The sequence below is a fragment of the Procambarus clarkii genome, chromosome 6 (assembly GCF_040958095.1).
Source record: "Procambarus clarkii isolate CNS0578487 chromosome 6, FALCON_Pclarkii_2.0, whole genome shotgun sequence".
NCBI lineage: Eukaryota > Metazoa > Arthropoda > Malacostraca > Decapoda > Cambaridae > Procambarus > Procambarus clarkii.
The window spans coordinates 25,626,088-25,649,709 of NC_091155.1; the positions used below are offsets into that span (position 1 = coordinate 25,626,088).

At 45.7% G+C, this 23,622-nt stretch overlaps 1 protein-coding gene across 2 annotated transcripts in view; it reads left to right on the top strand.

Annotated features, from left to right (window-relative positions):
- Window positions 1–22,888, top strand: part of LOC123754031 (uncharacterized) — a 41,704-nt gene extending 18,816 nt beyond the window's left edge. The window contains exons 6-25 of one of the 2 annotated variants that reach the window (XM_069307015.1): window positions 231–356; window positions 1,454–1,527; window positions 1,831–1,898; window positions 2,217–2,352; window positions 7,709–7,836; window positions 9,318–9,543; window positions 9,738–9,893; window positions 11,247–11,417; window positions 12,252–12,461; window positions 12,992–13,225; window positions 13,707–13,897; window positions 14,065–14,481; window positions 14,939–15,127; window positions 15,284–15,497; window positions 15,596–15,799; window positions 17,213–17,369; window positions 18,106–18,331; window positions 19,332–19,452; window positions 19,971–20,073; window positions 20,251–22,888. In XM_069307015.1, the coding sequence (XP_069163116.1) occupies window positions 231–356; window positions 1,454–1,527; window positions 1,831–1,898; window positions 2,217–2,352; window positions 7,709–7,836; window positions 9,318–9,543; window positions 9,738–9,893; window positions 11,247–11,417; window positions 12,252–12,461; window positions 12,992–13,225; window positions 13,707–13,897; window positions 14,065–14,481; window positions 14,939–15,127; window positions 15,284–15,497; window positions 15,596–15,799; window positions 17,213–17,369; window positions 18,106–18,331; window positions 19,332–19,452; window positions 19,971–20,073; window positions 20,251–22,322 (5,423 nt within the window). In that variant the 3' untranslated portion in view covers window positions 22,323–22,888. The remainder of the gene's footprint in view (window positions 1–230; window positions 357–1,453; window positions 1,528–1,830; window positions 1,899–2,216; window positions 2,353–7,708; window positions 7,837–9,317; window positions 9,544–9,737; window positions 9,894–11,246; window positions 11,418–12,251; window positions 12,462–12,991; window positions 13,226–13,706; window positions 13,898–14,064; window positions 14,482–14,938; window positions 15,128–15,283; window positions 15,498–15,595; window positions 15,800–17,212; window positions 17,370–18,105; window positions 18,332–19,331; window positions 19,453–19,970; window positions 20,074–20,250) is intronic. The other variant, XM_045736153.2, reaches the window with a different exon arrangement.
- The last annotated feature ends 734 nt before the right edge of the window (window positions 22,889–23,622 follow it).

Below are 23,622 nucleotides of genomic sequence, written 5' to 3' on the forward strand. Positions count from 1 at the left end.
GTCATGTAATTGTACACCTTTTGAAAGAATGCGAATTATAACAGATTATCACAAGTTAAACCAGAGTCATACCGGGCTTGGGGGAGTAGAAGAACACCCAGAAGCCACTCCAGGTATACTCCATATTTAGTCCATTTTCTATATTATCCTGAAAATTAGGATAAACTCTTGTCTTTCTGAGTTGTATGTTTTCAAGAGCATTGACACGGGTGGTGGTGTGTCTGTGACAGCGTGTGGCGGCCTCCTTCAGTGCCACCAGAGCTGTCACCTGCGTGTCGAGGCCCAGGCCAACCTGACCTTCTGCTCCTGCACCGCCGGCTACGTCCCCACCAACGCCACCCACTGCGTCACTCAAGGTGAAATTGAAATTGAAATAGGTTTATTGAGGTAGAATACTACTTGTGAAGGAGGAAATGTACATGTTTATCTCTCAGAATGTTTGGTAACAGGTTTATTGTTTGTGATGTGTGTCTATGTATGTACTAACACGTTGTACTGAACGGGGTGAGAATAGCTTGAGCTACCTCATCCCTTTGTGTGTATTTTACCTCAATAAACTTATTTCAATTTCAATTCAATTTCAATACACACAAAGGGATGAGGTAGCTCAAGCTATTCTCACCCCGTTCAGTACATCGTGTTAGTACATACGTAGACACACATCACAAGCAATAAACGTATTACCGAACATTCTGAGAGATAAACATATACATTTCCTCCTTTACACAAGTCACTCAAGGTGAGGCTGCCAGGATTGTCGGGGCTGAGTGACCTGAGTGTGTCATGGTCCTCCGTGGGCTTTAGAGGGGAACTGTCAAGAGTTTATTGTGCACCTCCATACTCATCCTGTGAGCGGTAGCGCTCACAGGATGAGTATGGGTTAAGACGCAATAATTGTATCATTATCCTTTTGTGTTAATAAATCTCTCTGCTTCTGAGGATGCTAAGCTGAACTCAGCGAAACACATCAGTTTCATTAAAAGCGTGGAATCAGTCTTTTTTTTTTTATCCTTTTTAGCGTCGTTTCGAATGAAAAATCCTGGAAGTACTGAGAAGACTCGTTCCGGAGTCAGTGATGTAGTTCCATAGAATATCTGACAACGAGGCGACTTGTTGCTTTGAAAGTGAAATACAAATCGACGCTGAGGTCAGCAAGTGTGTGTGCACATGACGGCTGCGTGGAGGGGGGGGGGGAGGGGGTGTTTAGGAATTGGGTCATCGCTGGAGCATAGGTCAAACTCCAGGGCACAACGTCACGTCAAGGTTGACTTGACGTCCAGCGGAAGGGCAATAGTGTGTGTGTACTGGTGTGTATATGTGTGTGTGTGTGTGTGTGTGTGTGTGTGTGTGTGTGTGTGTGTGTGTGTGTGTGTGTGTGTGTGTGTGTGTGTGTGTGTGTGTGTGTGAATTCCATTACTTTTAAACCCGAATTCAATTCCTGTCTGTCCAACAGAGTACTGGGACGTGACTGTAAGGATGAAGATACCTGACGGGCGACTTTACAGTGAAGGAGACGTCCTCAATAAAGTAAGTCTCTCCCAATCCTGTCCACTTGGTACACAGGGAGAGAAAAGTCACCAGATGGTAAGTCTCTTTCCCATTGGAGGGAGAAGTCATCATCGGGTGGGTCAGGGAAGTCATCAACAAGGCTAGGAAAGTCATCATACGTTAGGCCTCATTCCCACCAGTAGGAGTCGTGTTGACATGAGAGATAGAGAGAACCAAAGTAGAGTTTCTAAGAGTATAAAGAACCATCTCCCATCACATCTTATTTCTCACACTTAAGTAGCGGGAGAATGTTGAAGTCACGGACGCCTTGGTGTCTTTCAGACGTTGATGGTGGTAACCGCTGGAGGAGGTGGTGTGGTCGACGCCAGGAACCTCTCCATCACCACTAGGTAAGACATCAATCACTCTTTGAGTCTTTTCAGCGGCGTATTACCTCCTGGGGGGTCGCTAAAGGACTTAGCAGCAAAGGCCATAACTATATGTCTTTGAGGACGTGGGTTTGGGTTACATGGCATCATCACTAACTCAACAAAAATCAATTATTAACGTCAAAACATCAATTAACTCCTGAATTTTCCCATAGATTATAATATTTAAATGCGCTTTTAGGCGAAAAGTAGGGAAGAAACACCCCATTTTTGGAATATAATTAGAAAATGAGGTTTATATTCACCGTTCACAGTAGTAATAGGATGATATTGTCACAGGGCCGGGGAGGTGGAGGTGGAAGTGACGGTGGAGGGGACGGAGGTGGCCGCCCGTCTCACCAGCAGCGACCTATGGCAGCGACAGTTTGGTCCAGTGAAGGTGGAGGCCGCCCGCACGCCCCCGCTCTCACTTGGGGTGAGTCCCACGGCCGGCTCACAAACTCCATTGGAAAGGTTACTTGTACAAACATTGTAACAACATAATGACATTATGTAAAAAAATCAAACCATATTCGTAAAATTTTGAGAGGGCTGAACTCGTTTTCGGCTCAATTCGCCTTCATCAGAGCAAGATAGTCACTCTATTTCTTGCTCTGATGAAGGTGACTTGAGCCGAAAACGTGTTCAGCATTATTTTATTTTTCAAAAGTGGTTTTTCCGCATACTTGGATCATTGTTTTTTGTGATCGTTGTTGTATATATATATATATATATATATATATATATATATATATATGCAAACAAGCCTGAATGGTCCCCAGGACTATATACAACTGAAAACTCACACCCCAGAAGTGACTCGAACCCATACTCCCACAACTGGTATGTACAGGGACGCCTTAATCCGCTTGACCATCACGACCGGACATAAGGAAGTGATAGCCGAGGCTATATGAACCACTTCCCCGCCGGCACTCGGATGGTAATCTTGGGCATAGCATTTTATCAAATCACCTCATTCTTTGGGGCACACGTGAGGAACACAAATGCAAACAAGCCTGAATGGTCCCCAGGACTATATACAACTGAAAACTCACACCCCAGAAGTGACTCGAACCCATACTCCCACAACTGGTATGTACAGGGACGCCTTAATCCGCTTGACCATCACGACCGGACATAAGGAAGTGATAGCCGAGGCTATATGAACCACTTCCCCGCCGGCACTCGGATGGTAATCTTGGGCATAGCATTTTATCAAATCACCTCATTCTTTGGGGCACACGTGAGGAACACAAATGCAAACAAGCCTGAATGGTCCCCAGGACTATATACAACTGAAAACTCACACCCCAGAAGTGACTCGAACCCATACTCCCACAACTGGTATGTACAGGGACGCCTTAATCCGCTTGACCATCACGACCGGACATAAGGAAGTGATAGCCGAGGCTATATGAACCACTTCCCCGCCGGCACTCGGATGGTAATCTTGGGCATAGCATTTTATCAAATCACCTCATTCTTTGGGGCACACGTGAGGAACACAAATGCAAACAAGCCTGAATGGTCCCCAGGACTATATACAACTGAAAACTCACACCCCAGAAGTGACTCGAACCCATACTCCCACAACTGGTATGTACAGGGACGCCTTAATCCGCTTGACCATCACGACCGGACATAAGGAAGTGATAGCCGAGGCTATATGAACCACTTCCCCGCCGGCACTCGGATGGTAATCTTGGGCATAGTGCCCAAGATTACCATCCGAGTGCCGGCGGGGAAGTGGTTCATATAGCCTCGGCTATCACTTCCTTATGTCCGGTCGTGATGGTCAAGCGGATTAAGGCGTCCCTGTACATACCAGTTGTGGGAGTATGGGTTCGAGTCACTTCTGGGGTGTGAGTTTTCAGTTGTATATAGTCCTGGGGACCATTCAGGCTTGTTTGCATTTGTGTTCCTCACGTGTGCCCCAAAGAATGAGGTGATTTGATAAAATGCTATGCCCAAGATTACCATCCGAGTGCCGGCGGGGAAGTGGTTCATATAGCCTCGGCTATCACTTCCTTATGTCCGGTCGTGATGGTCAAGCGGATTAAGGCGTCCCTGTACATACCAGTTGTGGGAGTATGGGTTCGAGTCACTTCTGGGGTGTGAGTTTTCAGTTGTATATAGTCCTGGGGACCATTCAGGCTTGTTTGCATTTGTGTTCCTCACGTGTGCCCCAAAGAATGAGGTGATTTGATAAAATGCTATGCCCAAGATTACCATCCGAGTGCCGGCGGGGAAGTGGTTCATATAGCCTCGGCTATCACTTCCTTATGTCCGGTCGTGATGGTCAAGCGGATTAAGGCGTCCCTGTACATACCAGTTGTGGGAGTATGGGTTCGAGTCACTTCTGGGGTGTGAGTTTTCAGTTGTATATAGTCCTGGGGACCATTCAGGCTTGTTTGCATTTGTGTTCCTCACGTGTGCCCCAAAGAATGAGGTGATTTGATAAAATGCTATGCCCAAGATTACCATCCGAGTGCCGGCGGGGAAGTGGTTCATATAGCCTCGGCTATCACTTCCTTATGTCCGGTCGTGATGGTCAAGCGGATTAAGGCGTCCCTGTACATACCAGTTGTGGGAGTATGGGTTCGAGTCACTTCTGGGGTGTGAGTTTTCAGTTGTATATAGTCCTGGGGACCATTCAGGCTTGTTTGCATTTGTGTTCCTCACGTGTGCCCCAAAGAATGAGGTGATTTGATAAAATGCTATGCCCAAGATTACCATCCGAGTGCCGGCGGGGAAGTGGTTCATATAGCCTCGGCTATCACTTCCTTATGTCCGGTCGTGATGGTCAAGCGGATTAAGGCGTCCCTGTACATACCAGTTGTGGGAGTATGGGTTCGAGTCACTTCTGGGGTGTGAGTTTTCAGTTATATATATATATATATATATATATATATATATATATATATATATATATATATATATATATATATATATATATATATATATATATATATATATATATATTATTAAATATGACCGAAAAAGTAAGATTAATAATTCTAACACGAATTTTCTCATAGACTAGAAATAAAAATGAATTTTGGAGAATTGATTTTCGATTTACCTCCAACAGTGAAGCATAATGTACGAAAGATTGAGAAAATTCGTGTTAGAATTATTAATCTTACTTTTTCGGTCATATTTAATAATATATGTCTACAGGAAAGACTGCTACCAAAATATACTAATATATATATATATATATATATATATATATATATATATATATATATATATATATATATATATATATATATATATATATATAGGTCTGAGTAAAAAAGGAAGGGGGTGGTAGGAGAAAAGCACACAGAAACTGTATTGGAGGGGATCTAAACATTCCCTCTAATGCGTTATGCGTGGTTTCCTCCGAGGCTATGGGTCCCCCTTCTTCCAGCTAGAGGTGGTACTCCCTTCCATATATATAAAAAAAAAAAAATATATATATATATATATATATATATATATATATATATATATATATATATATATATATATATATATATATATATATATATATGTCGTACCTAGTAGCCAGAACTCACTTTTCAGCCTACAATGCAAGGCCCGATTTGCCTAATAAGCCAAGTTTTCAAGAATTAATATATTTTCTCTAATTTTTTTCTTATGAAATGGTAAAGCTACCCATTTCATTATGTATGAGGTCAATTTTTTTTTATTGGAGTTAAAATTAACGTAGATATATGACCGAACCTAACCAACCCTACCTAACCTAACCTAACCTATCTTTATAGGTTAGGTTAGGTTAGGTAGCCGAAAAAGTTAGGTTAGGTTAGGTTAGGTAGGTTAGGTAGTCGAAAAGCAATTAATTCATGAAAACTTGGCTCATTAGGCAAATCGGGCCTTGCATAGTAGGCTCAGAAGTGAGTTCTGGCTACTAGGTACGACATATATATATATATATATATATATATATGTCGTACCTAGCAGCCAGAACGCACTTCTCAGCCTACTATGCAAGGCCCGATTTACCTAATAAGCCAAGTTTTCATGAATTAATTATTTTTCGACTACCTAACCTACCTAACCTAACCTAACCTAACTTTTTCGGCTACCTAACCTAACCTAACCCACAAGGATAGGTTAGGTTAGGTTAGGTTAGGTAGGGTTGGTTAGGTTCGGTCATATATCTACGTTAATTTTAACTCCAATAAAAAAAAATTGGCCTCATACATAATGAAATGGGTAGCTTTTTCATTTCATAAGAAAAAAAATAGAAAAAATATATTAATTCAGGAAAACTTGGCTTATTAGGCAAATCGGGCCTTGCATAGTAGACCGAGAAGTGCATTCTGGCTACTAGGTACGACATATATATATATATATATATATATATATATATATATATATATATATATATATATATATATATATATATATATATATATAACTGAAAACTCACACCCCAGAAGTGACTCGAACCCATACTCCCACAACTGGTATGTACAGGGACGCCTTAATCCGCTTGACCATCACGACCGGACATAAGGAAGTGATAGCCGAGGCTATATGAACCACTTCCCCGCCGGCACTCGGATGGTAATCTTGGGCATAGCATTTTATCAAATCACCTCATTCTTTGGGGCACACGTGATATATATATATATATATATATATATATATGACAATGTCAGACCACGGAGGAAAATGAAACAGGAGTTTCCTTAAGTACTTTCGTATATTAAATACATCTTCAGAAGGAATCTTCAGAAGGAATATATATATATATATATATATATATATATATATATATATATATATATATATATATATATATATATAGGGAGTACCACCTCTAGCTGGAAGAAGGGGGACCCATAGCCTCGGAGGAAACCACGCATAACGCATTAGAGGGAATGTTTAGATCCCCTCCAATACAGTTTCTGTGTGCTTTTCTCCTACCACCCCTTCCTTTTTTATAAATATATATATATATATATATATATATATATATATATATATATATATATATATATATATATATATATATATATATATATATTTATATATATATATATATTTACTAGACGGGGTACCTGGTGATGTCTGGGTCTCGCAGCCTCCTTCCCTTTCTTGCTGTCTCTTTCCCTTTCCGTCCCTCTCTCACAATCTCCTCCCTCTTCCCCCCTCCCTTCTCTTCTTACCCCCTACTCCCCTTTCTCCCCCTCTTCTTATTTCTTCTCCATCTCCTTCCCTCTTCCTCCAACTCTTTACCACCTTTTCCATCTTTCAAAATTGACTGTGGATAATAAGTTACAATAATTAGTTAGTTTAGTTCATTTATTATGCACCCCATACCCATTTTGTGGGTGGTAGTGAAAAGGGTTACACAGGCACATGATGGGCTCAGGAACTGAGTGACACTTTGGCACTGTCTAATAATTGTTCGACAACATATGTTGATAATTATCAATATTGAATGCTCATATTACTTTTTTATTTTATTTTAGTGTAAATAATAATCATTAGCCATTTAAATTGAAATGTTATACTCCATCTCACCTTTTTTTCATGAAATATTAAGTATTAATGTGTGGTCAATTATTCACCCCCATAACCCCCCCCCCACCCAACCACTATCAATACCCCCCCTCTTTCCTCAACAACATTTCCTCCCCCCTTCAACACCAATCCACCCCCCCCCTCACCCCTGTGCTCCCCCCTCATCTCTGTCCACCCCTTCAACTCTGTCCACCCCCTCACCACTGTCCACCTTCCTTTTACATCTGTCCACCCCCTCATGGAGGCAGCCCGTGACGGCGGAGTGGGAGGAGGGGTCGGTGCTGGTGTTGACCTGCCCTGTGTATGGCGGTCCCTTGCTGGCTGTCTCCTGGTTCAAGGACGGATCACTAGTCTACAGTCACGCCGTCCCTTACTGGTGAGGCCCTGTGCTTGCCTCCCCTGCCTGGTGTGGTGCCTGTGCTTGCTTTATCTGCCTGGTGTGGTGCCTGTGCTTGCTTCATCTGCCTGGTGTGGTGCCTGTGCTTGCTTCATCTGCCTGGTGTGGTCCCTGTGCTTGCTTCATCTGCCTGGTGTGGTGCCTGTGCTTGCTTCATCTGCCTGGTGTGGTCCCTGTGCTTGCTTCATCTGCCTGGTGTGGTGCCTGTGCTTGCTTCATCTGCCTGGTGTGGTCCCTGTGCTTGCTTCATCTGCCTGGTGTGGTGCCTGTGCTTGCTTCATCTGCCTGGTGTGGTGCCTGTGCTTGCTTCATGTGCCTGGTGTGGTCCCTGTGCTTGTTACACCTGCCTGGTGTGGTGCCTGTGCTTGCTTCATCTGCCTGGTGTGGTCCCTGTGCTTGCTTTATCTGCCTGGTGTGGTGCCTGTGCTTGCTTCATCTGCCTGGTGTGGTGCCTGTGCTTGCTTCATCTGCCTGGTGTGGTGCCTGTGCTTGTTACACCTGCCTGGTGAGGCCCTGTGCTTGCCTAACATGCCTGGTGAGGTCCTGTGATTGCCTGACCTGCCTGGTGTGGTCTCTGTGCTTGCTTGACCTGCCTTTTGAGGCCCTGTGCTTGCTTGACCTGCCTTTTGAGGCCCTGTGCTTGCTTCCCCTGCCTGCCAAAGCCTTCTGCTTGCTTGCCAATATATAAAAGTACAATTTTCCTTCAGAATAATATCTTGAGTTATTGTGAATGAAAACTCAACAGTTATTTGTGTAGAATTTTTTAAACCTTTTAATTCTATAGCAATGAACTTTCAACACTGGTTATACCTCAGTTTCAACAGACATACAATTTAACAGGATCAAGGAAGGTTTTGTTCATGTTTGTTGAAGAGAAGAACATGAAGAAACGGTAGAACATGTCCACGGCCTGCCTAGATCGGCCGCGGATATGTTCTCCGCTGCTCTTCTGTTCTCCAAACAGGAACAAAAATATGCTAGATCATAGCATATTTTTCGTAGCAGATCTAGCGTCTGCTAGACCATACAGCAGACGTAGAACTTTTCTGGGTGACCAGTGTTATAGGAATGATACCGAATGAACTTTGAACTGATAGGACAGTTCAAATGATCATTGCAACATGTGCCATCACGAGCCGTCTGCATTGAACTGTGCAACGTGCATGTCAACACAGCACATGACTATGTCCATGAAGGTTTGTGTAGGCTTTAAAGTTGACCTCTGTATTCATGTCAGAGTGACTACACTCCTTCAGCTTCTTGTGTCAAGCGTTGGGTCAGACAACTGTTTCTTCAACTTCTTGTGTGAAGCTTTGGTCCAGAAAACTATATTTCTTCAACTTCTTGTGTCAAGTTTTGGTTCAGACAAACCATGACAAAACCGCTTAACCCCTAATTAAATTATAACAACACCAGCGGCAAGCTGTGACTCAAAACTCTGACGCACGCGCGTTTATCAGCTCCCTCCAGGAAAGAACTCGACGCGTCCAGCTGTTGGCCAAGCCTGGCGCGGCGGACCACGAGTGTTCCATCATGTTGATCGTCACCCACGCCCTGAGGGAGGACCTGGGCACCTACGTCTGCCAGGTGGCTGACCGGGGCTACCTGGCCTCGCAGGTGGTCATGGCCGGCAGGAACCAGTCGCTCCAGCTGGATATATTTCCCCGGGTCCGCACCGTCTTCCAGGTGGGTACATGATTCGTCTTGATTGTGTTTGGTGTGAGTGTGTGTGTGTGTGGTTGATGAGTGCGTTGATGAATGTGTGGTTCAGCGTGTGTGGTTCAGCGTGTGTGGTTCAGCGTGTGTGGTTCAGCGTGTGTGGACCGGAATGTGGGGTCTAGAGTGCAGTCATGTGAATACTGGTGAACGTTCTCCTGCAGGGGGAAGCAGCGAAGTTCGAGTGCAGCACGAGGAACCGCCGGTGGGCAGACCCCCGCCACTACACGGCCCACTGGCTCCTGCACCCCGCCCACGCCCACACCAACATCACGCCCATACACAGGACGGGGTCCTCTCTCACTATCTTCAACCTCACGGTACGTATTGTCTGAACACCCGCGGACGTTGTGGCGCTGGTAACACACACACACACGCACACACACACACACACACACACACACACACACACAAGTTCAAGTTAGGGGGGACATGATCACCACATTCAAGATTCTCAAGGGAATCGACAGGGTTGATAAAGATAGGCTATTTAACACAAGGGGCACACGCACTAGGGGACACAGGTGGAAACTGAGTGCCCAAATGAGCCACAGAGATATTAGAAAGAACTTTTTTAGTGTCAGAGTGGTTGACAAATGGAATGCATTAGGAAGCAATGTGGTGGAGGCTGACTCCATACACAGTTTCAAGTGTAGATATGATAGAGCCCAATAGGCTCAGGAACCTGTACACCTGTTGATTGACGGTTGAGAGGCGGGACCAAAGAGCCAGAGCTCAACCCCCGCAAGCACAACTAGGTGAGTACAACTAGGTGAGTACACACACACACACACACACACACAGAGTGGTTGAGAGGCAGGACCAAAGAGCCAGAGCTCAACCCCCGCAAGCACAACTAAGTGAGTACGCACACAGTTATTATTGTGTGTGTGTGTGGGGAGGGAGGGGGTCGATTTTCAGTCTTTAGTAAAGTAGCCACAGAAAGCAACAAGGAGCCCAGGAACATAAAACAAGAGGGGCCTCAACATTACCTACATGTGTAAACTAGTGACCTGAAGCCCCCTAGACCATACAGAGAGGCCTCAACATCACCTACATGTGTAAACTAGTGAGCTGAAGCCCCCTAGACCATACGGAGAGGCCTCAACATCACCTGCATGTGTAAACTAGTGACCTGAAGCCGCCTAGACCATACAGAGAGGCCTCAACATCACCTGCATGTGTAAACTAGTGACCTGAAGCCGCCTAGACCATACAGAGAGGCCTCAACATCACCTGCATGTGTAAACTAGTGACCTGAAGCCGCCTAGACCATACAGAGAAGCCTCAACATCACCTGCATGTGTAAACTAGTGACCTGAAGCCGCCTAGACCATACAGAGAGGCCTCAACATCACCTGCATGTGTAAACTAGTGACCTGAAGCCGCCTAGACCATACAGAGAGGCCTCAACATCACCTGCATGTGTAAACTAGTGACCTGAAGCCGCCTAGACCATACAGAGAGGCCTCAACATCACCTGCATGTGTAAACTAGTGACCTGAAGCCGCCTAGACCATACAGAGAGGCCTCAACATCACCTGCATGTGTAAACTAGTGAGCTGAAGCCCCTAGACCATACAGAGAGGCCTCAACATTACCTACATGTGTAAACTAGTGACCTGAAGCCCCCTAGACCATACAGACACTGAAGTATAACTGTTCTTCAGCAGCAGTCGCTTAACGTGACGTGCATCATGACGGAAGAGAAGGGACTGATGTGGACCCCAGTGGACGAGGACGGAGAGGTGGCCTCCACCGTGGCGGTGGTGCACGTCCTCGCCCCTGGCGCCCTCGCCTGCCACGACGACCTGGCGTACGGCGTCTCCTGGCGACTCACCCCGGTTAGTATAGTGATCCTGAAGGATTGTAAATGAAAATCCTGAATCCCACCTCCACTCAACGGCATTTTGATTTTAAGCACTTGCAAGACGGTAAACAATGGGATCCTTGTTTACAATGATCCCATTGTAATGTTTACAATGTTTCTTGTGGCGTTGTATTCTACAAAGCCTCTAGTTGTTGCAGTCTTCAAGCCTCTACAAGAATGCAAAGTGGCATTCTGCAAAGCCTTTAACACGCGTAGCTGGATTTATTCCGTTGTTTTGCTCAGCTGTTGCTCACCTTTCATTAGGATTATATAATGTACTGCGTGGTAGCGACTCTGTGAATACCTTTGTTGCTCTGATGCTCATGGAGGATCTTAGCCACCTTCTGTGGTAGTTTCCTCGCGGCGTTCGCCTCCTGCCGGAGGGATGTTCAAATGTCCAGTGGTTCATTTCTGGATCTAAACGAGGAGCATAACTGTACCAATGGCTTATCACTCAGCTCATGAGTTAAAAATTACTTCTTCTTTTTTTACGCTTATATTAAGCAAACATAGATTAGTCAATACGCACAGAGATCACACTAACGTGTTGCATCAAATGAACAAATCCACAAGGGCCGTGACGCGGATTCGAACCTGCGTCCGGGAGCATCCCAGACAGATTAAGGCAGTGTCTGGGATGCTCCCGGACGCAGGTTCGAATCCTCGTCACGGCCCCTTGTGGATTTGTTCATAGATTAGTCGAAATGTAAACACTGTAAGTGGCCATGAGAATATATATTAGCGCGCATGACGTAGTGTAGCAATGACACAAGAAGGTGGGGGGCTAGATTTACTTTACTTTTTATAGGCTGAGGAGCGGTACGTGGCGCCGTGTCCTGATGACTACGGAGGCACGGCGGCTACTCGCCCGTGCCTGCTGCTTCAGCGCCCTGACGTGCCTCCTGACGGTGGGTCTCTCACCACTCCTAACTCGTCGGAATTCTCTGGTTTACAACCCTCCTGGGACCTTCCGGACTTCTCAGAGTGCCTTTATCGGCCACTCGAGTATATCACGAGGGTGAGATAGACCTTCTCTCGAGGTGCTGCTTGTAAATATGTGTTAAGGAAAATTATATTAAAAGTTAACTTACTTAAGAGTCAGCCTTTCTGTGTAATTGTTGAAACATTTTTCTTATACAGGAAGTATAGAAATACTGTATTTAATTTTTGCTTCAATTATATTCACTTAAAGTAGTGCATCATACGGGTAATAAATTAGCCTGCATGCATAAATTTAGTATTCAGTTATAAATATAAATAAATGTGTATTTATAAATAATAATAAATAAATGTTTATTTAGGTAAAGTACATACATACAAGAGATTTTACAAAGATTGATGGAATTATAGATAGAGCTAGTACATACAGTGCCTAAAGCCACTATTACGCCAAGCGTTTCGGGCATAAATCGTGAGTGAAATCTATCATCTGAGTGAATAATTAGTTAATCATCTCAGTTAATCTATCGTGAGTGAACAGGTGTTTAAAGAACACGTTTAAAGCACACAGTTGTTCATTACATAGTTCCCCGACTCTGCCTCATCTAGCCGCTCTACTACTATAAGAGAGGCTTCAGCTCCCTGCCTGAAGACCTGGAGAGTCTGGCGAAGGATGTCCTCAAGATCCTGCAGGAGAGGGTCTCGCCCGTGCTTCCAGGTGAAGGCGCCAGCATCCTCAACATCCTGGAGATGTTTGAAGCATCAGATCGTCTCATCTCCCTGTCTGTGTTCCTTAGCATCCTCCAGACGGTGGTTCGTCAGAAGAACGCCCTCTCCTTCGCTGTGAGTTTCGTAAAAAGTTTACTCTTTTGGGAAATAGAAAAATGTATATTATATTGTTAAATTTCTTAAGCCCAAAGGGGTCACTCTGCCTACATCTCAGTTCCATTGATGAAAGAGGTGTTACCTGTAATATTTTCACTGGAGCTCCTATGAGGCTGTCGACTATTTGCAGTGTTGAGGTAATTAATATATTATGATAGTGAGCGTCCAATTCCACTAGTATCTCCTCTCTTCACAAAACGGGCGCCGTCACGATACGACTCCACAACAAAGGTGGTTCACACAGGCTGTCTTTCAGTAATATCTCACATGTCTCAGGACTCCTCGGTGAATTTGGCCAGAGTGTTAAAGGGGAGAAGGGAGGCTTAAGCATTGGTTTCACATATCTTAAGGCGCTGGAACTATTTACAAAACATGTTATCGTGTAGAACAGATTCAACACTTAATCTATGGAATGTCTTCAAGGAAAACTACCTTCCAGCAGGCCAGCTGGAGGATGCTGGAAGTTACCAGGAAACACATGAGGGCTATCGTAGCGTCTTCCTTGAGCGAAAGAGAGGTCAAGACAGAGGAAGTCAACCTCCCAGACTTGACAGCAAAAGTGGCCTGTCTTGGACGTCAGCAGCTTATTACAACACTGGATACACAACACATTTCTTTTAAACAGGAAGGGTAATTATGACTGAAAATGTGTTGGCTATTATCATCTACAGTTTTAATTTAAGACAAATTGAAAGCCATTATAAATTTGTCATTTGTTGGCATCGAACCAGAGAATTGTGGAGTCGAACAACATTATGAGTGAATTAATTGCAATTAAATTATTTCCAAACCTGCAGAGAGAAGATATCCCTGGTGAGGGTACTGGTGAAGGCGGTGCCGGAGGGCAGACCGCGGCCGGGGAAGCTGATATCACAAGAGGTACACCAGGAAGTGATGGAGGGAGAGAAGCTATGGAGCAAGAGAGGCCCTCAGAGACTTCAATACTTACAGGGAGAGAAGATCTCCGCAGAATGGGAGGGCCTTAAGAAGGTGCAGCAACAGCAACAACAGCAGAAGCAGCAAGAACAGGAAGAGCAACAGCAGGAGCAGCAGCTGAAGCAGCAAGAACAGGAAGAGCAACAGCAGGAGCAGCAGCTGAAGCAGCAAGAACAGGAAGAGCAGCAGCTGAAGCAGCAGTCAGAGGCGTCGGTGGGGATATTAGCGTTTTTACACTCCAACAACTTCCCCGCCACCAGCCCTCATCACATGTTCAGGTATAGTTCCACCGTCTCGCTTCATACAGGCCGGCGTTCAATTCCCGACCGTCCAAGTGGTTGGGTACCATTCCTTTCCCCCGTCCCATCCCAAATACTTATCCTGGTCCCTTCCCAGTGCTATATAGTCGTAATGGCTTGGCGCTTTCCCTTGATAATTCCCTCCCTCCCTATAAAATCATTCTATTCAATCATTCTCCGCAACATTCTACACGTTATTATCACTGAAAGAACATCTGACACATTTTCTTATTAATATATTTGCCAGCATTAAAACCTCATGCTTTCAGCTTGAAGTTTTCCGGTCCACCGCGAGGTAAACACCGTAACAAAGATGACTTTATAAGGAGATACTCGTGGTCTGTGTTGCTATCTGTGTTCAGGAAGGTCTCTGTGCCACTCTCCGGTGCTAATTAAAATATCTTTGTGTGAATGTTATGAATATCGCTTTCCTCAGGGATGGGAGAAGGGAGGTTGTGACGGTAGCGGCCCCGCTGGTGATGGTGGTGGAGCACCACGATGATGTGTCCACCGTACGAGCCGGGGCGTCAGGAGCCGCAGAGACCGCCCACACCACCCTCACCAACTTCAGCATTGTGTCACGTCTCATTTACTCCTGCCCAGAATCATCTCTCCAGATTGAGAAGTAAATCTTCGAACTGATATGAACTGAGAAATTGGTAGTCTATCTTACTGCTGCGTTAACTAATCAACATAACTATCACAATTCAACAATTTGCAGTTGAAAAGATGATTCCACACCATCAATATGACTCGCGTATAGCGCATTCTTCGTCAACAGGGAGAAAGGGTGGATGGCTGCGTGCGGCCTCGCCAGGGTGGATGAGGGAGCCATCCACTGGGACCTGACACTATGCTCCCTACTGAAGGCCGAAGCAGGTGGCACCCATCACCACAGCAGCGACACTGCTACACGGAGGTGTGAGTGCCAGTGCCGTGGTCAGGGGCTCTTCACGCTTCTCCTGGTTCGAGCAACAACTCCAGAAGTACTGCAGGTTAGATCCTTACTATGTATGACCAAATTGTTATGGTTTTTTAAGGCATTGAATTTTCTGATCTGATATCAAAGTAACGCTTTGTGATGGGTACTCAGGAGGATTCCGCCGGCCCGCGGCGGAAGGAAAGGCTGAGTGTAGCGGTGAGCTGCGTGCTGTCTGCAGCTGCGACGGTGGTGTGTGCGCTGCTGTTGGTCCCCAGAGCCGCCCTCACGACGGTCCAGCTGCGGCTCCTCAAGTGTCTGGCTCTCACCGCTCTCAACCTCACCTTCGCCGTCTTCTCCGTGTGGCCCACCTCACAGGTCAGTATAGAACCTCACCTTCGCCGTCTTCTCCGTGTGGCCCACCTCACAGGTCAGTATAGAACCTCACCTTCGCCGCCTTATCCGTGTGGCCCACCTCACAGGTCAGTATAGAACCTCACCTTCGCCGTCTTCTCCGTGTGGCCCACCTCACAGGTCAGTATAGAACCTCACCTTCGTCGCCTTATCCGTGTGGCCCACCTCACAGGTCAGTATAGAACCTCACCTTCGCCGTCTTCTCCGTGTGGCCCACCTCACAGGTCAGTATAGAACCTCACCTTCGCCGCCTTATCCGTGTGGCCCATCTCACAGGTCAGTATAGAACCTCACCTTCGCCGCCTTATCCGTGTGGCCCACCTCACAGGTCAGTATGGAACCTCACCTTCGCCGCCTTCTCCGTGCGGCCCACCTCACAGGTCAGTAGACGATGGTGATGCCCTCACTATGTGGCCCATTTCATAACTTTTTAAACTGACGTTTCAGAGCCAGTCACAAACCATGTGAGAATACAAAATAGTAATAATAGGCATCCTCGAGGCTGTTCAGATGTACCTTTTGGCAGGTATTTTCAGTGTCCATGAAACAAATGTGTCACTAGCTGCTAGTTCAGGATCAGATCTTATTGTGACACACATTATCACGCTGGAGAAAAAGCTTATAACCTTAAATGAAATCAATAAATCCTCACTACACGTCAAATACGATGTCTTACTAAGTTACGTCTCACTAAGTTACCTCCGCCTCCAGAGGCATTTTCTATACCGTTCAGAATTCATCTCCTGTCGAGGACAGTAGAGATGTTGGCTCTCAGGTAAATAATCGTTAGAGTATCTGTTATTGACTGACTCAGTATCTGACTCACTCTACTGAATACGTCGTCAACCTGCTTCCAACTGGAGCTGTGAAAGAGCACTTGTTGACGGAGGCATCACCAACACCTCGCTTGTACCTGTCAGGTTATTCACTGCTAACATGTAGGTTAGTTCCCTTGATATAGGTCAATTAGTTCCCTTGATATAGGTCAACTAGTTTCCTTGATATAGAATAGTTAGTGCCCTTGATAGAGAACAGTTATAGGTGCCTTTATATAGATCAGTTAGTTTTCTTGATATAGATCAGTTAGTTTTCTTGATATAGAACAGTTAGTTTTCTTGATAGAACAGTCAGTTTTTTTATATAACAGTGTGTTTTCTTGATAGAAAAGTAAGTTTTCTTGACAGAACAGTTAGTTTTTTGATAGAACAGTTAGTTTTCTTGACAGAACAGTTAGTTTTTTGATAGAACAGTTAGTTTTCTTGACAGAAAAGTTAGTTTTGTTGATAGAACAATTAGTTCCCATGCTATAGAATCCCTTGAATTCCCTTGATATATGTCCTTAACATATTCTCCTCTCCTGGCCGGTGGCCCGGGCAGGTGGTGCACGAGGGCGTGCTGGTGACGGGAAGCTCGTGTCTGGTGCTCTGTGTGGGCGTGGGCGGCAGTCAGCAGATGGCTCTGCACCAGCAACTGGCCATCACCACCCACACCACGCCCATATCACCCACCCACACCACCACCATCGTCGTGCTGGGTGCGTCACTTGCTGCCTTGGGCGGGACGGATTCACGAACTCACGGATTCACGGATTCACGAGAACCCCTTACACGAACCACTTACAAGATCCGAGGAGGCAGGATTCATCAAGCACTTACACAACTACTTACGATACCTGTACATCTTTCCTCAATCATGGCGGCTGTGTTTTCATTTATTCAACAGTTTATGAGCTCCGAAACGCTGCGACGTTGTTTATAACTATAATAACACTGGGTTTCAAAATTTCCAAGCTGTTTAATGTAAACAATGCCGCCAAGACTGCAAAAGATGTACAGGTTTCGCAAGTGTTTGCGTAAATTCTTGGGAAATCCTGCCTCTGCTCCTCTCACCTCGATCTCGGTAGATAAGTCTGAATTCATTAGTCAATTTACGAGCCCTCAAGCGCTACGAGGTCGCCCTCAACCCCTGATTATCCTTGTTCCGGACGACCTCGTAATGCCTCAGAGCTCGTAATGCCTCGGAGCTCGTAATGCCTTGGAGCTCGTAATGCCTCGGAGCTCGTAACCTGGGTAGCAAATACTACGCTAGCCACGAGGTACAAATCTTATAAGTGGACACGCAAATGCTATTTAATTCCTTCTGAAATGGGTCCAATCTCCTTGAACATAACTTTATAGTTGAATTTGAATTTTGACATCGAAATAATGATAAAAAACATATTCGAGATATGTTATATGAGCTAATAAGTCTTTAAACTTTACTGATTGCAGTGGGATCATGCTTGATGGGGCTTGGGGTGTGGGGGGTGCAGCGCCTCTGCCGCTACCAGCTAGGGGATCCCTGGCTGCCCCTAGGGGACGCTAGGGGACTGACTGCGGCCGTGTTGGGCTTCCTGGTGGCTGTGACCCTCCTGCTGGCAGCGCTAACGGGCCATAACCTCAGGAAGATTGCTGTTATCAAGGCGGCGACCCGCGACCACCGGAGCGTCGCCCTGATGTAAGTCTCGTCCTAGTAACCGCGATTAACATCTGACTATCCCCCTGATAGATATTAAATTAGGTATCATTAACATCTATGATTAACATCAAACTGGCCAAAGCTGCCCTATTATCTCATTTGCCATGATTAGCATGTCATTTATTATAGCTCATAGTACACCATAATTAGTTTTCAATCTACCATCATCTCGTGAAATGAACTGTTACCGGATCCTTCTGTTATGCATTTTTCCTATAATCATTCTACATCCGTCTGTGGAGTTGATATTTTACATGGATTTTTATATTCACCAATTTTGTGCATTGTTAAGAGGACAACTTTTACGTTTTAATACCCTATTCTTTATATTTAAAGTGACCACAGCTATCTCTAAACTATTTACACTGAATATTCAGTCGATTCACTATCGGCCCAGTTTGCTGGAACGAAAGATTCACCCAGGCATGAGTATCTAGTGAGAACGACCAGCTATCGTTACTGAACAACCAACAACCACAACATACAACCTCTTCACCCCTTTCTCATCCCCTCCTTCTTTCTCATCCATCCTGCCGGTATGGCCCCCTCTCCCTTCACTCCCTCCCACCGTCATCCTCCCTTTCCGCTTATAAACACGCTAATTGTTTATACACGCCCTCACTTTTTTTCACGACCAAAGATCACATTCGCGGCAAAAAATCTACCAGTAGTAGTAGTAGTAGGCATCCATCAGTCTCAGGAGACTATGGAGTTGCGCTCTGGTTGTCGGTCTGGAGTGGCCTCACCAGGGCGCAAAGCCAGGGTAGGTTGATTCAGGGAAGAAGCTGTTACCCAGGCAGCAGGTCCCCCCTCTCTCCACGGCGCTGAAAGTCTCCAATGGAAAGGCATACGCCAATACGATTGGTAATCGTATTGGCGTAAATCTACCACTTACGAGCTATTCATGCCCGTGCCACCTCTTGGGGGTGGCTTAATCTTCATCAATCATCAATCAATCTCTCTCAGTGTTGTTGAACAGATGCGAACGTGTGTGGCAGCTGGCGATGGTTGTGGTTGGCGAGTGGTTGGTCATCACTACCAGCCTGGTCCAGCACCACCACCTCGGACGGCATTTCTTCTGCCTGGCTACCCTCGCTCAGGTAAAACCAAAGCGCACACACACACACACACACACACACACACACACACACACACACACACACACACACACACACACACAATGTTAAATAAACTCAAGGGGCAACAGCTTCTATAAGTCACAATGTAGGACAAGCAAGGAAAAGATGCATTTTAATCCATATAGGTAATAAACTCATTGACTCGTCTGCATACTGAAGCCGTAAAAGCCAAAACAGAACTCTAGTTCAAAATTCTCAAGAATAATGCAGTTGAATTCAAATAAGTTACCTGCTTCCTGTCTCCGTCGAGGCCACTAGGCTTCCTCGGGTAAACTCAGGTAAACTATCATTCTCAACTCTAAAATAATAAATACAGCTCACTTATATTTGATGATTACATCAAACTAACTCTTGTAGGTAAATATAAAGGTAAGGTTAACAAAAGGTAAATATTAAGGCATACCCTCCGTCACTCCCACACCTGCATGAAAACAAGGTTTTTGCATATGTGAGATCTCATAATTTTCTTTCTCCCTAAGGGCGCCCTGGTCCTGGTAACGAACACGTGTACCAACGACGACGTTATTGGTATGGTGTGGTGTCGCCGTGGGAGTCTCGCCTGCGACCCACCACCTCAGGAAGGTAGAATTACTCATCTAATAACTTCATGTTGCGAAGGTCTCATCTCTGGAAGAAATATGCCATAACTTCTCTTTGATTACAGATGTTCTCGATTCCTTACTTATAAGATAGTAATAATAGTAAAACTTAATATGTGAGCAGCTACATTATTAAATATGTAATATCTTTGTCCGGCAGAAGAGGGCGTGTTAAGTACTGTGGGTGTCCAGCAGAATGGCTGTATGGAGGGACTGGTGGCCTGTAGGATTTCCTCTCTTAGAAAATACGAGAGCATTCCGGAAAGAGAATATAGCCATCTCAAAGACGATGTCTCGGAATTTCGAACTCGCGGGGGCTCCTTCTGGTCGCAGACGACGACAACAATGATGCTTCCGGAGAGCGAGATCGTACACTCCCCTACAGACCCTCTTGGTCCCTTTTCCCATCGCCTGATGGAGCCCAGGATCCACCTTCATCGCATCCTGGAACCCAAGACCCTCCTGCCGCTCTACGCCCGTGGCAGCAGCACGGGCACCGCTGGCGACAACCGACCCAGGAACCTGTTTCTTCGGGGCAGCAGCTTGGTGAGTGGGGAAGACACATCGAGTCCTCAGGATATTCTAAGTGTCTCTTCGCTGGTCTATGAAGCGATGGATGCCCGGATGCTGGAGCAGAAGAGGAATATGTCATTCAATGTACATCATCCTGTTATTCACGAGCTGCCTCAAAACCAACGTCTGGTCAACTCATCAAAGCAACTCGCACTTCATCAACGCCTGGACAGAATCCCATCCAGAAATTATCTGAATATGTCATTATCTAAACACAGAAACTGTTCAAAAGGAGAAAATATGCAATCAACCAAAGACACGAAAGAGACTGATGCAAGAAGATACATGAACATTGAAAATGGCGACCCAGGGAGCTGTCACGTGACTGTCAGTAAGACTGCGGCTTGTTATGCTAACACGGAGATCACCAACACTTGCCAGGGTGGTAGTGAGCAGAGCAACTTCAACCATAGCTATCTGCCCATGGCCGGGAAGGGGAAAAGGCAGAATATACAGACACATTGCTTAAGGCGAATCAATGACAACTCGACACTACATCGACAACGAATCAAAGCATTGGGTGACACACACATGGTCACGGACGAACAACGAACATGTAGTGCAGAACAATCCCAGTCACCAATCACGGAATTCTATCCCCAATCACCAGACACATTGATCTACTCCCAGACGCTAGACACATCAATCTACTCCCAGATGCTAGACACATCGATCTACTCCCAGACGCTAGACACATCGATCTACACCCAGACGCCAGACACATCAATCTACTCCCAGACGCTAGACACATCGATCTACTCTCAAGTGCCAGACACATCGATCTACACCCAAACACTAGACACATCAATCTACACCCAGACGCTAGACACATCGATCTACTCCCAGACGCCAGACACATCAATCTACTCCCAGACGCTAGACACATCGATCTACGCCCAGCAACAAGCGTCAGCAATACAAAAATGCAATGATAATCCGGCTTCGTTAGAAGCTGATTCTGGACATAGTCCAGATGAACATATTTATAGCTATTTGGAGATCCCGGAAGCCAACAGTAATACCTCACCATCAGTGATTCGCTCTTCACCATCACCATCTCAGTGCTCACCATCAGCATCTCAGTGCTCACCATCAGCATCTCACTGCTTCTGTGCCAATGCAGTGTTTGACCTGAATATTCATATCTCAGACTTCCCTGGTGGTGAGGCCAGTGTTGGCGAGGCCAGTGTTGGCGAGGCCAGTGGTGGCGAGGCCAGTGGTGGCGAGGCCAGTGTTGGCGAGGCCAGTGGTGGCGAGGCCAGTGTTGGCGAGGCCAGTGTTGGCGAGGCCAGTGGTGGCGAGGCCAGTGGTGGCGAGGCCAGTGGTGGCGAGGCCAGTGTTGGCGAGGCCAGTGGTGGCGAGGCCAGTGGTGGTGAGGAAAGTGGTGACGAGACCAGTGGTGGCGAGGCCAGTGGTGGCGAGGCCAGTGTTGGCGAAGCCAGTGGTGGCGAGGCCAGTGGTGGCGAGGCCAGTGTTGGCGAGGCCAGTGGTGGCGAGGCCAGTGGTGGTGAGGAAAGTGGTGACGAGACCAGTGGTGGCGAGGCCAGTGTTGGCGAGGCCAGTGTTGGCGAAGCCAGTGTTGGCGAAGCCAGTGGTGGCGAGGCCAGTGGTGGCGAGGCCAGTGGTGTGGCCTCGCTACTGTACCTGAGGCGTACATAAAGAAAAGATTCGTTCCTACCGACCGTTATTCATTACGTATGTGTAAAGTGGTACCACATCTGGTGCAGTTGTGGGGACCCATAGCCTCGAAGAAGGTAATAAAGAGCATTCAGAGATAAACTTGTCGTTGGACTCTAAATTACGCATCAGTATTTGCTTCTTCTTCCATATCTCGAACACTGTTTATGTAGGAGAGACGTAAATCGATGTAATTGTGTATGTAGGTTAGATTAGCATTTTAAAATCACTACATTCGCCTTCTGTGGTTGTTTAATAAATTCCTGAACTATATAAATAATATAAATATGTTTATTCAGGTAAGGTATATACATACAAGTGATGTTACATTAATGGATTGATATATAGATAGAGCTAGTACATACAATGCCTAAAGCCACTATTACGCAATGCGTTTCGGGCAAGTGTTATGTCTATATGTTTAACACATCTCTAACGTTGTCCATGGAGGACAGAAGAAAAATGTATATATGCTGGTTAGCATTATAAATGAATGACCACGTCTGTGGTAGAAATATTAATAATAAAGTATTATTATTATTGTAATTCTTCTTCTTCTTATTATTCACTGTATTATACAATACATAGGTAGGATAGGAGGCACCCATCAGTCTCAGGAGACTATGGAGTTGCACTCTGGTGTCGGCCTGGTCTGGAGTGGTCTCACCAGGGCGCAAAGCCAGGGTAGGTTGATTCGGGGGAGAAGCTGTTACCCAGGCAGCAAGTCTTCCCCCTCTCCACGGCGCTGAAAGTCTCCAATCAAGCGCCGTCGCAGGAACTGTGAGTTCAGGGGTAGGTGACTGGTTACAAAATGTGAATAATAAGAGAAAATGAAAGGAAGTGTGTCTCCTATAGGCTGTAGATTTCTTTGAACTCCAGTGCTGGGCAGAAACCGAAGATGCAGCGGGCATTTCTCTTCTGGATCGCCACACTGAGGCGCTGGAAAAGAAAGCTTGCCATTCTTATTGCTTCGATGAGCCTGGAACCCAGATCATTGAGAAACCTCCTTGCACTTTCTCTGGCACAAACTCAACTCTCATACGAGTTACGGTTGATGGTCAAAGGATTAATAATACGGTAAACCAGATATGACAGGTGTTAATCTCATCAAGAACTTTAAAATACTGAGCAAGTTGGACGATAATAATCCAGACCACTTCTTTAGAAGGTCAAATTTTGCTCATACAAAGGGCAACAATTTCAAACTCAACAAGCCACAATGTAGGACAAAACAGGAGATACTTTTTCACCCACAGGGTTTTAAGCCCATGGAACTACCTAC